General features: G+C 36.5%; 2 protein-coding genes across 2 annotated transcripts; one reads left to right on the top strand and one right to left on the bottom strand.

Annotated features, from left to right (window-relative positions):
• Positions 1-8,502: 8,502 nt before the first annotated feature.
• On the top strand, positions 8,503-11,323 carry LOC113749883 (VQ motif-containing protein 9). Its single transcript, XM_027293756.1, is given in 3 exon segments — positions 8,503-8,971; positions 8,974-9,679; positions 10,752-11,323. Coding segments are annotated over 2 exon segments (999 nt in total). The 5' UTR covers positions 8,503-8,649; the 3' UTR covers positions 9,651-9,679; positions 10,752-11,323.
• Positions 11,324-14,394: 3,071 nt separating this feature from the next.
• Positions 14,395-16,782, bottom strand: LOC113748865 (14-3-3-like protein B). Its single transcript, XM_027292445.1, is given in 5 exon segments — positions 14,395-14,754; positions 14,873-14,989; positions 15,079-15,201; positions 16,140-16,498; positions 16,501-16,782. Coding segments are annotated over 5 exon segments (780 nt in total). The 5' UTR covers positions 16,625-16,782; the 3' UTR covers positions 14,395-14,697.

The raw sequence follows: 16,782 nt of genomic DNA, 5'->3' as shown, positions 1-16,782 counted from the left end.
AAAATTTTTTTTTTAAATGTGGAGGACCAAATTGATGTGATGTTAGTACTTTTAATTTCAATTTTGTCCTCTGAACTTCGAAATTCAAATTTGAATCTAATGTGAAGCAAAGGTAAAGATAGGGATAATATTTTTTAAAAAAATCAAAAATAAATTTTACTTTAAAAATATGACAAACATTTTCAACATCATAAAATAAAAAGTATGACACTTTTAATAGGTGCGAAGAAGTAGCTCGTTACCAAAGATGGAAAAGTGTGTTTGGATTGTAAATTATTTGAGATAATTTTGTAAAAAAAGTACTGCAGCACTTTTTTGATACGATGTATGTGAAATAAAAAGGTGATTGGAAAATATGTTGATGATGCAAGCAAATCAGTGTGTGTGTAAATAAGGTGTAAATAAAGTGTAATTTTTTACAATCCAAACACATATTTCCAAGCACTGACAACATTTGTTATGTTGGTTTAGTCAAGAAGACTTTTGTTTTGATGGTTGACCTCTGAGGGAGGGACCCTTCTTGTCATTGTTGGGGATTATTGAGAACATTTGTTGAAGATCAAGATCCACTACTGATTATACACTACTGATTCTACTTAGTCAGCCTAAACTGAAATTTGATTCAATTATTACATTGATCTTTTCTAGACTTGGACTTAACGAATTGGCCCTTCACCCTTGCCCTTAAGAGGATTCAAATCATACAATACAAGATGGATGGGCTTTCTCCATTCGGGCATTTGTTGGTAATGCTACTAGCGGGTCTGAACTTGATTCGTTTGCAGCTCCATCTTTGTGTTTGCCAAATTCATTAATCCCAGATTCCCCACCCTAAAATAAAAAAAAATGAAACTAGCTTTAATTTTTAAAAATTAACTTTCATATGGTTTTGATAAATTTATTTGTTATCATTCATTCTCCTTATTAATATTCGGTATATTAGATCAATATCCTAGGCTTAACTAATTTAATGCTGCCAATATTGCCTTTGGTCCCGACTCCCCTGCCAAAAATAATATTCATGCCATTTGAATTTCACCCAATGAGTTGGAGACATTTCACGGTGCCTTTTGGGAATCAATCCTCTATCGTTAATAATGCTTTATGTTTTAATTAATTAAAAAAGTTATAATTTATGATACAAAAAAAAAATTGTAAGTAGTAAAGCATTTAAGCATCATCAAATCTCCAACTTCTCTCTACTACTCCTCTTCTCCAACTTTTCTCTATTGCTCATTTTCTTTGAATCCTTTCCTCTTCGACAGGGAGGCATGATCTCCCTTCCATAGGTTTCGTTTTTGTTATTTTCCTAATAAAGTCTCTCCTAATTTTTCTTAGTAAGAGATCTCTGTTTCTCCTAGGGTTCGTAGTGAGAATTTTTGTTCTCCTGGGAGTTTCTAGCTAGATTTTGTGTTATTTTCCCTTATTTTGTTGTTTAAATTTGAATTTATTTCAGATCTGAATTTGTTTCAGATTTGGGTCTATTTGACATATCTCATCATCGTTATTGGAATTTACAACTGTTGATTAGCAGATTTGACGATTGCAACATGCACAGAGTGGGTTGCAGCGATTTATTCTATAAGGAGATGATTTTAAACTTGATGGTATTTTTTAGATCTGTTCTTAATTTCTCAAGTTTTTTGTTTCTATTAAATTGCAGATCTACAATTTTAGTACATGTTTTATCTGCCATCAGGGCAACGTTTTATATCAATCGTTCTGGACGATTTCCAGCAATTCGTCAATGAAATATGTTTTGTTATAAAAAAAAAAATCCACTAAGCATCGGAACTCTATATACATCTAAGCCTGATTTATGATTAAAAACAAGGAGAACTTCTCCCTCTTCACTCTTTTTTTTCTTTCTTTTTTAAGTGGAAGGGAAAAATGGGAGCAAGAGGATAGAGGAGCCTAGAAAAGAACGTTAATTATGCAGCATCCAATGGGGAAGTTACTGATAGTTAAAAACTTTAAAGTACTACATCACTTGGCTAACAATGTTGTGTTTGGAATTGAAAGTTGGAAGGATTCCCAATTCTCATAGTTGCATTTATGTCTTGAACATTTAACACAAAACCATGTCAAAATTTTAGAAAAAAAAAAGTGCGATTTATTTCATGATTATTATTAAACCACCCCAATTTTTATGTAATTGAAGAAACCAAAGTAATATGAAAACCAGGTGGCATGCCAATACCATTGCATGACATAAAATGAATAAACAGAAGGGCTAAGAGCCTAGCATTAGCTGCTTGTATAGCTCGTGGACCTCCAGCAAAATTTGCCTAAATCCTCTTGTATTAGACGCTTGTAACTTTGCAAGAGATTCTATACAAAGGTCATCAATTTGGGCAATCAAAACCTATGTCGGCCCAAGCCGAAGATGTTGAACTATCGAAGACTTGTATCATATGAGTGTGAAAATTCTCAAGCCTTTAAGCAGACAATAGGAAAAGTTAATTCAATGATTGAGATTTTCAAACCATCTCACCTCATCGTTTGAGTTTCATTCATGGTTTCTGTCTCGAGTTACCATTTGCTAAAGCTAGTATGTCTCAATCAGATTATTATACTCGGGTAAAAGGGCATATTGTTAGAGAATTGAGCACAATTTTATGTCGTCAGATCCAACAAAGCTCTCTAAGATATTCAAGTTTGTCATTTGTCAACCCAACTTCCAAAAAGTCATATTTCAATTTAACCCATAAAATTGTAATTTTATTTTTAAGAGTTTTTATAGAAAAATATATTATAACGATTTGAAATATGTAATGTAACAAAAAGTGATTAAAAAATATGTTCACGAAAAATATAAAATTTTTAAATTTTTTTTGCAAAAAATCGCAATCCAAACATCCGTAGAATAAGTCATAATATCATGCCTCATGGGATGCCCCTTAGACACGAATAGCAACTTATAGGAAAAAATAATATGAAAGTATACGTTTTGGAAGATCATCTTACCCATGACTGGCTAAATAATTTTTCAATGTCTGCATCGGCGGTCTGGTACATTCACATATTTTTTTTTTAACATTCATCAAATCGACAACTGATAAGCAGCAAATCACATGGACGATTAGAGTGCGTGCAATTAAATCATACTAATTCTACAACGTCATTGAAATTAATATTTCATGATAGAACCTGTTTCCTCCGTCTGTTCTTGTTTGTCGTGGCAATTTCTAACCTTCCAGATCCTAAGCAAAGCTAAGTACCTTACAAAAACAATTATGTTCTATTGTATAATCAGCATCTATCTCAAGGGCAATGGAATTCCTTTTTTAAGAAAAAAATTTTGATGGGTTCAGCTCCGATCATCACTGCGAGTTAAAGCATGCAGTCGAAGTCATAGATAACTTATATGAGTTCTTACAGATCATACGTCAACACAACTCTCACATCGACAGCAAAATTCAAATACAAGATCTTTTATGAGAACGTAATCCGTCATTACCAATTGAACCAACTTATATTGGTTTGAATTTCAAAGATTCATAATGTAGCCAAGTGTTATATCTTGTACATGTACTTTATTCGGTTCTCATTTTAAAATTCAGTTTCTTTTGGAAGGAGATAGCGATGCACAAAGCAATTCTCTTTTTCTTTCTTTTGCTTTTGAAAGGTTGCTTACACTTCTCAAAAGAGCTGCATGTTATTTTCGTGTTGATTGTTATTATAGGGCTCTGTGCAGTTTTACTCAGGAACCATACCTTCATTGTTTGCTGCAATTTCCCTTTCGTTCTCCCAAGGGATGTTTGGATTGTAAGTTATTTGCCCAAATATATTTGCTGATATCACCATTACAATTTCCAATACACCTTTTTATCTTCCCAATTACCTTTTTATCTCACATACATCACATCACAAAAAGTGCTACAGTAAAAATATATCAAATAACTTACAATCCAAACACCTCTGGAACCCCCAAAGTTATTAAAGGGGGGACTACAAAAAGGCAATAAAACTTGAACCTTGTGAGACCATGGATTAAATTTGTAGATTTCTCAATGTAATATACACGAAAAAGCTTCTTACGTATGAAAGTTGAAGCATCGAAACTGTGTTAATGGACTAATAGATAATGATTACATTAGTTTAATCTTTATCTAAATTTGTTGGTTATCAGGTCAAGCTATTGTTTGACCAGTCTTCGCATATAGCAACGACCGTCATAATATTGGAATGGAACAAAGAAAAAATGGCACGGTCACAGGTAGTCCGTAGTAGTAGTAGTATCAAGTATCAAGAAACTCACTTGATGACCAGCAGGTCGTTGGAAAAGGGCAAAGCAAACAACGTAAATTTACCATCAGAACATGATAAAACGGCTACTTCATAGGTAAAGTAACGAAAGAAGAATGAAAAAGTCGAGCCCACCAATAATTTCTTGGTTAATTTGGAATCGGCATGATTATATTCTTTGCCCTTTAAACAAGCAAGCATCTTTTTCCGCCCTCGTTGCTCACCTGTGAAACTATAGCCCAACTGCGGAATAAACACGATCACTTGCTTTAGGAGTAATGTGCTGGTCTTCCTCCTAATACGACATCAGTACAGTGCAAATCATGTTGAGAACCTAATCATCAAACGTATTCCGCACGATCACTTGCTTTTCAATATTGATTTGGACCCTACTTACAACGGCACCAAGCTCATGAACCCCCAATTGAACATACATTAGATTAGATGAAATTCAGATTAAGTAAGCGTATGTTTTTTAATACATTGTGAGCGTATAATTTTTTTTTTTTTTAATAATAGCAAGTTTAGATCATTGTCACGTAACATAAATTCAAATCACGCACATATGACGTATATGCATGATTGTTAGTGTGAAAAAAAAATCAATTCAAAAGCTAATCATTAAATAAATACATGGCCAAGTCATCCTGTCTCAACTCAGCTCTTGAAATGCTTGACTCAAGAGAAGAGACCGGTTCAATTAAAGTTTTTTTTTAAAGGGAAATTTAGTTGAAACACTTTTTTTTTTTAATAAAAAATTGAGGTATAAGTATGTTAGATAAGGAAAAAAAAAGGTGGTTGTAAAACGTATTTTAAAAAAAAAATGAGGATTAATTAACACCTTTAGTACACGCCATACATTTATATAAGTAAAGTTAAAATAAGTGACATATGTACATAGTTAGCTGTCATTATATATGAAATTAATTCAAAAAATATTATTATTATTATTTAAAATCCAAAAAGAGGAAGTTTTGCTACAACACTCATGAGAATGTATTAGATACATACCATGTAACAAAAATATGCGGTATCTCAACGTTTAGTAAGGATCTCAATAAAATTATTAAGTAAGGATCTCAGTAAATTTGAGTTCAAAGGAGTTGAGGATCACCACGTTAATAGCTCATGAGAAGATGCATTAAACACATTTTTCGCGCAACGGATCTTCTGTCCCACACTCTGTGTCACTCTCTGTCCCACTTTTTATTATATTGTTATTTCTCCTACATAAACATCATATTTTAGTTCTTTTTTGTTTCCTTAAGATCTAATAACTATTAATTCAGTAAAAAATAAATACAACAGCTTCAAAAAAGTAATATATAATAGAAAATTAAAAAATACAGTAAAAAATTTAAAAAAAATCTCATTTTTTATGCATTTTGATTTTTTGAGTTTGATAAATTTTGTGTATTACTGAATTAATAGTTATTGGATTTTAAGAAAACAAAAAAGAACTAAAACATGATGTTTATATAGGAGAAATAACAATATTTTTGGATACAAAACTTATCCCAAATAATATTTCGCTTGCAGCATAAACACATTTTTCAACTCACCTTTTTATATTCCCAACCACCTTTTTATCTCACATACATCACATCACAAAAAGTGCTACAGTAATTATTCCAACTAATATTTCAAATAATACCCTATCCAAACAAACATATATAGTAAAAAGTGGCACAGAGTGTGAGACAGAAGATCCGTTGCGCATTTTTCGTGAAATGCGAAGGAAAACATGCGAGTGAGGTGCGCAATTCGTTTTATCACTTAGCCATATAATGATAAATCATAGTTCTAATCATGCTATTAGGAAAAGGTTTAATCAGACCGACAAGAAGATTCATTCTCATAACTCATCTCTCTGTATCCTCCCCCCCCCCAACCTTCCTTTTTCTCCTCCTCTTGTCTTTTCCCTTCTTCACAGTCCCCGACCTTGCATGTACTAAAAACAAATGAAAAATGTCAGCTACGATTTGCAAAATATGGAAAAATACCGTTTCAGGACGGCTTTCGCAAGGCATAGACATCATCATCATCAGCAAACCTGGTGCAATGCATCTCATTTCTCCAGCCCACAACAACAAAAAAAGGATACTACAAAGAAAACTCTGAGAAAGAGAGATGCCAAGTGCCTCTTTTCCTTTTCCTTCCTTCTTCTAAGGGGTCAGACATCACAAATTATTGTCCGTTCTCTTCTTTTAAGCCACCAAAAGATAAAGCTTAAGCACCCAACACTACTGCAATTTGGACCTTTTCATCTTTCGTTATTCTTGCCATGTATCCCTCTCGATCGTTTGAGATGTTCAATGGATGCTCATACCATTCCAATTATCAGGCTGCTTTTGGTTATCAATAATGTGCTGGTATAGAATTGGCTTTTTTTTACTAGTATTCTCAAATCTTGGATTGCTTGTCGGTTTCTTGCCTGCAAATATTGAATATGAACTTAGCGCCATTTGAATGAATTAGTAAATTATCACCGATTAATAATATGATATCTCGTCTTATCATCAAATCCAACCTTTTCCTGATACGATATATAGCTAATTTGCTTGACAAGACCAATAAGTGTCCAACAACAAATTATGTACTAGTTGAAAGTGAAGGTGCGTGAAAAGAGAAAATAAGACAAGGTTGAAAGCTAAACTCATTAGAAAATGATGCATACCAACCAAAGCTGGCGTCTCGTGAGAGTTCTATTTGCCTGTCTCACAAAGAACCTTTACAACTTATATGGGCATATGTCCGTTTTTACGCTTAAAACGTGCTTATTTGGGAATTCTAAACTTCAATCCTTACATAAGCGGGATTTAGAGGCAGGTGCATAAGCCATTAATGGCCCAAACCGTGGTGTTGGGTCTAAGGTTGCCTAATTTGTGTCGTTAAATACTAAATTTCAATTTTTTTTCCGAAAATAAATTTAAATGTAATGTATTTATTTAAGCTATATCAATTACAACCTGATTTGAGTTGCTAATTGATATAGTATGAAATTATAGAGGCTCCAAACTCCTAGAAAGGTGTGTCATAAGTGCGTTTTGGTTGAAGAATATTTGTAGGTACCTGTTATTTGCGCTCCACTCTTTGTTATTCATACTCTCACTATCATTTTAGTCATAATATTTTTATTTATTATACTATATGATAAAATAAATAATTGAATTACAAATAACAAAACATAGATTGTAAATAATATTTTTTATTTGTATTATAACTGTTTTTTTGTGATTATATATATGTCAAATAAAAAGATGATTGAAATATAAAAAAAATAGTGAAAAAGAGAGTGCCCTGAATTGTTTTTTTTTTTTCTCAATATGGTAGTGTGTATCGAAACACACTAAAGTTAATGTGATTATGTTAAAATATGCACGACACTTTGTCCGTTTACCCTTTTTTTTTAGAGCAAATTATTTGGAAAGTCACTAAACTTTTTGGATGATAGAAGAGTTTTGACTACTCAATTTTCAAAAGTATGTATTTACCTACTAAACTATTATAAATGTAAATTTTGGCCATTTCATCTGTTTTTACTATTAAGTCTAACAAATCTAAAAGTCGCATAAGTCATCAGACATAACCAAATTTGGCAAATATAATGAAGAAAATCGATTGAATGGTTCAAAATTTACATTTTTATAGTTTAGTGAGTAAATTCTTTTAAAAGTGGAGTGGCCAAAACTCTCTATTATTCAAAAAATTTTGTGATTATCAGGATTATTTGCTCATATATATATATATATATATATATCAGATAGAACAAAACGAAAATGGTTGAGTACTTTTGTAGTATTTGGCAGCATTTTCCTTCTTATAATTTTTTTTTTCGGTCAATTGTCATCCTACTCCTACTCTATCTACGGGAGGCTCAATTGAGCCTATGGAAACCGATGGGGATAGAACCACCATCGGACCAGACGGACCCGTCTGAATTTGAAGCAGAACCACAAGAGTGGCATTTTGGTGGGAGGTAAGGTTTGAACCTTGTCTCCCACCCCACCAAAGCCTCAAGGGCGTGGTGGTGGCCACCAGTCCAGCCCAAAAAAGCTGGTGGTTTTTTCCTTCTTATAATTGGTAATTAAATTATTTAACGTTTTTCTTGTCTCAAGTCCCTACTACGAGATATTGTCAAGGACCCCACAACGCTGTAAGATAAGGAAGAGAGGATTCACATACAATCATACATTTCCATCAACATTACTACATACATACATATATATAATATAAATAATATGGCCCTCTCATAGCCCACAACCACATTTCTAGAGAGAGAGAGAAAGACGGCCCCTCTCCTCTCCCACTGGTCTATGAGTCTACAGTTACGGAGACTAGAGAGTTGCTGCTGCCCAAGTCTCTCCATCTCTGTTCTAGTGTGTGACTGTGTGTTTTTTTATGGAAAAAAGTTGTCATTCCTCCTCTAGTGGCGCGGCTGGTGGTGGTGACTCTTCGATTACCACCGCCAGTAGTGCTGCTACTACTACAACTTCCAGTAGTATCACCACCACCATTAGTAGCAGCAGCAACAACAACAACAGCAACAATACAAATAACAGAGATGTTTATCTGAAACATCTCAACAAAATCTCACATAAAATCTCCAAACCCATTCGTCGGCCTCCCGTGTTTGATCAGAATAATCAGGAAATTTCAGCACCGCCACCACCACCACCACAAGTGCTGCCGCCGCCTGCTGCTCAATCACAACAATCCCAGCAACACAGCAGCAGCAGCAGCATCAGCCGCCCGTGTATAATATTAACAAGAATGACTTCCGTGACGTCGTTCAGCGTCTCACGGGCTCTCCAGCTCACGAGCGGTTTTCGACTCCTCCTCCTATACAGCCACCGAAGCCCCCCAGCTCACGGCTGCAGCGGATCCGCCCTCCTCCCCTCGCCCAGATTAGCAACCGCCCTCCTCCCTTGCCTCAGATTAATAACCCGATGACCTGTGGTAATCCCACCGGAGGAGGAGGGTCAGCGTCAGCGGCGGGGTTCCTCGTCGGTCAACGGCAGCCTTTGTCTCCTCTTCCGCCGTTCCCGGCTGTGCATGCGGCGGCGGAGTCTCCGATCTCCGCTTACATGCGGTTTCTCCAGAGCTCGGTCTCCTCGGCTGCTTCTCCCAAGTGGAACAACCTTCCGCCGCCGCAGATGCCGCCGCCGCCACCGGCGCTGCATCAGCAGCAGCAGAACATTCCTCCGCCGCCGCAGGGTTTTCCTCAGTTCCCGGTGCTTCCACCGACTTCGCCGCTGGCTTTTGGATGTATCCCGTCGCCGAGGTCGCCCTACGCTTTACTGTCCCCGAGCTTGCTATTTTCGCCGACGGGTCTAGGTTTTCCGCAGCTGCCGTTGTCTCCTTCGCTGCCGGTGCCGAGCCCGAGATGGAAGGGTATTTGAGGAAAATTGACAAAAAGGGGAGTCAAAAGGTATCATTTTGGAGAATTTTGTTCTTTTTGGGAGTTAAAACTATTTTGTTATAAAGGTTATAGGGTCAAAAATGTAATATTGGCATGTACATGGTGGTGGGGGATGGGGGGGGCGTATGGTCTGTATCAAAAGCAGGAGTGCAAAGATGCGGTAGTAGCTGGCAGTGGTGACTGGTTCATTTAGATTTTGTTTTGTACATGAATGGTGAAGGTAGTCAAAGATTACTTCAAAAAATTTGTCTTTCATTTGTATTTTATAGGGATTGTTCTTTACATCTTTGAAGATCATTTGTTCATATGTTAACATCTGTGAAATTTGCAGGCTTTTTTGTTTGTTTTTCATACGTTGAATGTAGTTTTAATTTTTGATCAGCTCTATAGAGAGTATAATATATGTGTTCTCTTGAGGGGATTAATGAGAGTATTGCATTTCCCTGGTAACATATGGAAGTCTTTGCACCAGTTGAGCTGGAATTTCTTCAGTTTGATGCTTGGTTGATGATATCAGATGATTTTACATTGATCAGAGGCATAAGTATTAGAAAAAGATGATACAAATTTTGGAGGAAAGGGTGGATCTTTCTTATGTGGGATGATATGATATTAGTACTTATATGTAAGTTCAAAATTATCATTTATGGGGCACAATTGCCTGCCCTTTCGCATCAAAATTTTGCATCATTTAGTAATAGCAATTGCAAAATGGTATGACCTTTTAGGCTTTTAGCCTTTGTATAATTGTGAGGAGCTCTATTCCTTAATGTTACCGGGTAAACTTACTGTTGCAGATGGTGGTTTCACAATTTGGAACAATCAGCTTGTGTCATTTCGGTTATAAGTTCTTTTTTCTTTTTGGATAACAATATTGACGCTTCTTTAGTTAGCTGCATGTATTGTTAGTGGATGAGAGGTTATTGTTAGAGAGACTGTGATGACTTCCTGAAATATCCTCTTTCACACACTTCCCTGCCTACTTTGCCAAAACGGGAATACCCCCTTTGGAGGTTAATTTTTTGGCTTTTGCTTGATATCTGGATGGCAGGCCAAGATAAGATGATTTTTGTTTGATCAGGCTACCAGGTATGTGCTTCTTGACAACAAATTATAATCCCAGTACAGGAAGAGAAATGTTCCTCAGCCTTTTGTTACTCTTCATGCTTTGGAGAGGGCAAAAACAAGCAGTTGAAGTGGCTGCAAACTCTTCTCTGAATGCTTCCCACTCCATTGTTCGTACCACCTCAGTTATGTCTTAGCTGAGCTGACCGAGTGTTTTTATTATCTGCTGGTATATACAGCGATTAGATGAGCATGTAGTGCTGTCTCCGTGGATACAATCTTGTGAAGTTCTGATGATAGTTAGCTATCAGTGTAGAACCTGATGCATTTTAATGTTGACATTTGGGGCTTAGTTCAAAACCCATGTGCTACTCCCGGAGAAGTTACCGTCTGCGGCATCTCTCCTAATGGAGAATGTGGTATAAACAAATGGATTTTGTATGTATCCAGCTTATTTTTTTGCTTTGAACACACACAGGCTGCGACCTTGGTTTGCACTTGGAAAAGGTAAGAGTTCTTTTGGAAAAGTTGCATCGTTACTTTGTATTTTATTACAAGTTGAACTTCCCGTGAACCCTTTATGATCAAGATTATGGCTTCGTGGCCTAAGGTGGTGGTTGTGTCATTGACCAGCCTTATGGAGAAGAAGTTGCAGCTTCAGTTCTGATCCTGCTTTTCATTGTTATAAATTTCGCAATTTCCGCTTGCTTTCAGCTGTCATTCTGTCTTTGGTTTCACAATATATGAAGTTCTCTACCTGGCTAATTACTTAGAAAAGTGCATTTGCAAAATTTCGTTCTATTGAAGTAGAAATTCTGTCTTCTGTTGCCCAGCTTGACATTTGGTGGTGGTGATATTCATACTTCTGTAGGAGTATGAAATTTTCTTGCTTAGGTGATGGTTAGTATTGCTTAGAGCTGGCAATTTGTCCCAAGTCCCAATGGGCTACCCATGCCCAAAGGAACTTTGGGCGGGATGGGTATTATAATTTGGTATTGGGTTTAAGTTGGGACACATCCCAACTATACCCATTAATGAATGGGAAAGGATGGGAAATACTTGGGTACCCATTGGGCTCAAATGGCAAGAACTCCGTTTGGATTAGCTGTTTTTGGTAGGTGTTTTTGAAATATTTTATTGTAGCAGTGTATATGAAAAATTTTTACTATAAATTTTTTTTGAAATATTTGATATATTAATATGGATGGGATGTTTCTTGAGTTATTGTATATTACTGTAACATTGTATTTGAAAAACTTATTTTTTGAAAAAAAAGTCAATCCAAACGGAATCTTAGATTCAAAAATTATCTTTAACAATTTTTATAGTCATACCAGCGAATATAATCTAGTAGTCTTCCTAGTCATTATCCACAAGAATTTCCAGCATTTCAATTAGTTTAGACCTGTCATCCTTGGACAATGATAAGGATAAATATTCAACATCCTAAGGACCTTGGCCATCTTGATATATGTTGGAATATGGCTGTATATCTATCTTTTCCTTTATTTGTTAATCCAATTTTTGGTGGGAATCTTGAGTATAAAGCACTTGCATGTTTATTTAATAAAACTAAAAGAAATTTAATAAATCAAAAATATTAAAATTATATAAAAATAAAAAATGAATTAAAGGAAAAAAAAATATGTAGAAAATGGATTTGGGTATTGGGCGGGATCAATCTAAACCCATCCCAAAATGATCCCGCCCAAGTTAGTCCCAAAACACATATGGGTAAGGTTGGGCCCAAACTCATATGACTCGGTTCCATCTCAAATCCAAGCAAATCCCGCCCATTTTGCCACCTCTAGTATTGCTACCAGTCAAAGGAGTCGTCCTCAAGAGCGTCTTGTAAGAATCAGACATAACTTTCTTTTTCCTCATCATAGTGGACACAACTGCAGGTTTCGGATGTGAGAATTTCTCCATTTTGAGTGCCTTTGCAACGAACATTGGCAGCATCCTATGGCTGGAATCTTGAGACATTTCAAGGAAGAAGGAATATGCTTCTTTCCCCAATGATTAAAACGAGAAGTTTCAGAACCTGAGACTCTTTTGGTCAGGCCTTGTCCTGGTCATTCTTTTTCTTGTTATTCCTGTGGTTCATGTGATTTGTTTATCCGTCAAAGTAGGTTAACATTAGTCTTTTTCAGCTTCATAATAAGTAGAGGGATTGGTTGGAGAAGAGTAAAATGGAAGAAAGGAAGAGTATTAATGCCATTTTAATGCGATTTTAATTCTTTGTAACGTATCTCCGCCTGTTATCTTGTCTGCTACTGCATCTTGAACAGGGCCGGAGCCATGTACGTCTCGTCTCAATTGCAACCCTTCAAAAGAAATTTTTTTTCTCGAAAATATAGAATAACCTACAAAGAATTTCTATATTTTGTTGTATTGCCCCACTCTTATGCGCCCTGAATTTTAATAATATTTCGTTTAGACCCACAATTGCCCCAAAGGTGTTGAAAATTTAAAGAATTGCTCTCACTATTTCTACATCTTGCAGTCTTTCACATAATGTTAAATTAGTATGTAATTTTGCACCATTAGATTATTTAATGCTACTGCTAATAATAATAAATCAAAAGTTCCGCCACCACTGATCTTGAACTTGTCTTTTCTCCATTGTGGATTGGCCTTCGCATCTTTAAACGGCACAATTCCTAAAGCAGTTTTCGTTTCTCTGTTACCCCTTCCAAACTTCGTTATGTTGTATAAACAAGGTTGTCGTTAGTTTCTTCCCATTTTCTTCTTTACTTGGACTTGTCTCCTCACCACCGAACAAGACAGAGGCGTGGAGCGACGAAGGAGAGTCATTTCCCCTTCCTTTACGTTTTCCATTGTGCCATTGTGGAGAGGCAATCTTGAATTTTTTACTACGGAGCATCTTTTTCTAGATATTTAATGAGCGGAAATTTTGGAGAATTCTTCTTCTTTTTTTGGCAACGATAATATTTATATAATATAATCTATTTTATTTTACGGCCAGGAAAGGGCTTTAATCTATCCTATTTTATAAGAAATGAGAGCTTAGGGAGGCTTTTAATTTATTCTATTCTACGAAAAGGAAGAGGTTAAAGAGACTGTATGACAGGTTAATAGGTTTATGAATCCACTAAAGGAACGTTCTAACATTTCATTTGAACTTTTTTCACTGCAGGTGCAGTTCAAATCCAAAACTTACCATCCCAAGAAGAACTTAATCCCTTTTTTATAGTAGTGACTGAGCCAAAACTCAGTGGTTTTTGGAGAATTCATCACTTCCTCTCCTCTTCGATAAGGGAACCTAAGAACATTTTTCGTTTCACCCTCTGCAAGAGAAACGAAAGATCCATTATTGCCAATGGTTGAGGTATGGAGAATTCTTCTTTTTACATCACGTTCGTTTCCATCCATCGATTGAGAAAGCACTCAATCACTTTCATTGTAGTGTAGTGAATATCTCCTCGTGCTCCCTCCCACTGTCGGACGAATCAAAGACTAATTGTGGACTTTCAAAGAACCAACTTATGACGCCAATTTTTCTTGCTAACAGTGGATACATATTCTAATCATTTCAGCATCAATCAAGACACATCCCTTGAATTTTGGGTTCCAAACAGGGGATGAAAACAGTTTTGGTTATTGGCCCCTTCCGATAATTCCAGGATTTTAGGCCCTTATTCAATCTTGCTCATTCACAACTTAATTAAGTACAAAGAGATGTAAAACATATATAAAAGCCTTTTCCTTTCCACCTTTCCATGACACAGCTAAAAGCCAATAAGATCCGGAGAACGCTAAACTGAAGACGAAATGGATACATTAAAGGAGGTTCAATAACACAATTGCGAACACCTAAAATAAAGCCAGACTGGTAAAAGGGGTGGGGAAAAAGAAAGGCACGACGATCAGAATAGGTAACTTCTCCGAATAAAAACCACCAGACGAGAAGTGAAACCCCAATCAGAGAGCAAACATCCTCACTGTTGTTCATTATCAGCCTTGGGAGCTTCCTTGATCTCATCAGCTCCATCATCCTGCACAAAAAAAGGCGATTGTTAAAAATTCAAAATCCATACAAGTGCCATGGCAAGACGAGCAAGGAGGTCCATATTACAAAAAGAGGAGAATTTGTGTGCAAAGAAAATGCAGTACCTGCATGTCAGATGTCCACAGGGTAAGGTTATCCCGCAAGAGTTGCATAATCAGGGTGCTGTCCTTGTATGACTCCTCCCCTAGGGTATCCAACTCAGCAATTGCTTCATCAAAGGCCTATAGAGGGAAATATAAAAAGAAAATATGAGCCAGATTCTTGCCTAGCCAAAGCCAGTAAGGGAAATTTTTGCATCCAGATTTTTCACCTGCTTTGCTAGATTACAAGCACGATCTGGAGAGTTCAAAATCTCATAGTAGAAGACGGAGAAGTTTAGAGCCAGTCCAAGCCGGATAGGATGAGTCGGGGCAAGTTCTGTGTTTGCAATATCCTGCGGTTCAGAACAACAATTAGAATGAAAGTGTGACAAAAAGATACAAATTCAGTAACCTACACCATTTTTTAGCCAAATCTCTCGAAGAAGTTGTATGCTCAATCATCATTATTCAAGGACTACAATTCTCTCAGTCATAAGTAAAATACTGATGAACTATCAAAATGGTTAGAACAATCAAATCTATGCCCCATTACATTTTTTCAGTGAAACAACAGTTGAATCAATGCTTCAATGCATGCTTAGAGCTGTCATTTCCTTATCAATTTGATGTATAGGTCTGTATGTCGAGTTTGTTCTGCTGTTTTACTAGTCTATCTTTTGTAATGTTTTAAGGGGTATGCCCCTTCCCTCGTGTAAGCTTCTGTTGAGCATCAATGAAAGAACACAGCCAACCCAACCCAAAAAAACAAAAGGGAATCAAACATGTAACCATTCATGTTATGACAAGAAGGGATATTAGATGTTAGCTTCCAATTCTTGCCAATTTCCTATAAACCTTTCTATAGCATATGGTTATACAAGACGCAGGAAACTATTTTATAGCAGTGGAATAAGCTCTGCTTCTTAACAAAACCAATGCAGACTCTCTTTTCTTTTCTTTGATGGAGGGAAAAATAGCGTAACGCGTACAACCTTATACATGGATAAAAAGATGGAACTTCCTTCCATCACATCAAACCGCATTGAATGATGCCAGAAAGCTCAAACAACCATTTTCTCCTATTTTAACATTGGAAATGCAAAAAAAAAAAAACTCTTTTTTAACCCAAAACCACATTTCCTTACCCAGATTTGGAAATCTATGAACCAAAAAAAAAAAGGTAACAATTGCATCCAAATTGAACCAATCCAGTTCGCATCTAAATCACGAAGAATGCAACAAATAAAAACTTTTGAACAACAACCAAAAACCCATAAATGTCAAAGCAAACCTGAGCAGCCTTATAGGCAGTAAGGGTGCTTTCAGCAGCCTCTTTCCTTTCAGCACCAGTCTTGAACTCAGCAAGATACCTATGATAATCCCCCTTCATCTTCAAATAGAAAACCTTAGAATCTCCAGCAGATGCTGATGGGATCAGCTTAGAATCAAGAAGCTTCAAGATCCCATCACAGATTGATGACAACTCGGCCTCAATCTTGGATCTGTACTCCTTGATAGTGTTCACATGATCCTCATTCCCTCTTGATTCTTCCTTCTGCTCAATTGATGAAATTATCCTCCATGAAGCCCTACGGGCCCCAATAACGTTCTTGTAGGCAACTGAGAGCAGGTTCCTTTCCTCCACCGTTACTCCTCGTTTTCTCCCAAGGATTTGGAGACCTTTTCCATGAATTCCACCATTTCCTCGTACCGCTCGGCTTGCTCGGCCAGTTTTGCCATGTATACGTTCTCCTCACGCGCCGTTATTGCTGCCATGGTACCTTTTTTTTTTTTCCTCCTTCTCCCTTTTGTGGGTTTGTGGAAACGGGGAGATTTGAGATTTGGGTTCCTTTCTTCAGTTTCAGATGGGATGGAGGATTGAGGACTGGGGGTCTGGTTTCTGTGTATTTGAATGGAGGAACGAGAGGAGGGGA

This window comes from Coffea eugenioides, chromosome 10 (genome assembly GCF_003713205.1).
Source record: "Coffea eugenioides isolate CCC68of chromosome 10, Ceug_1.0, whole genome shotgun sequence".
NCBI classification, from domain to species: Eukaryota; Viridiplantae; Streptophyta; class Magnoliopsida; order Gentianales; family Rubiaceae; genus Coffea; species Coffea eugenioides.
Note: the sequence above shows the minus strand (reverse complement) of the source record. Positions and strands in the feature narration are given on the sequence as shown.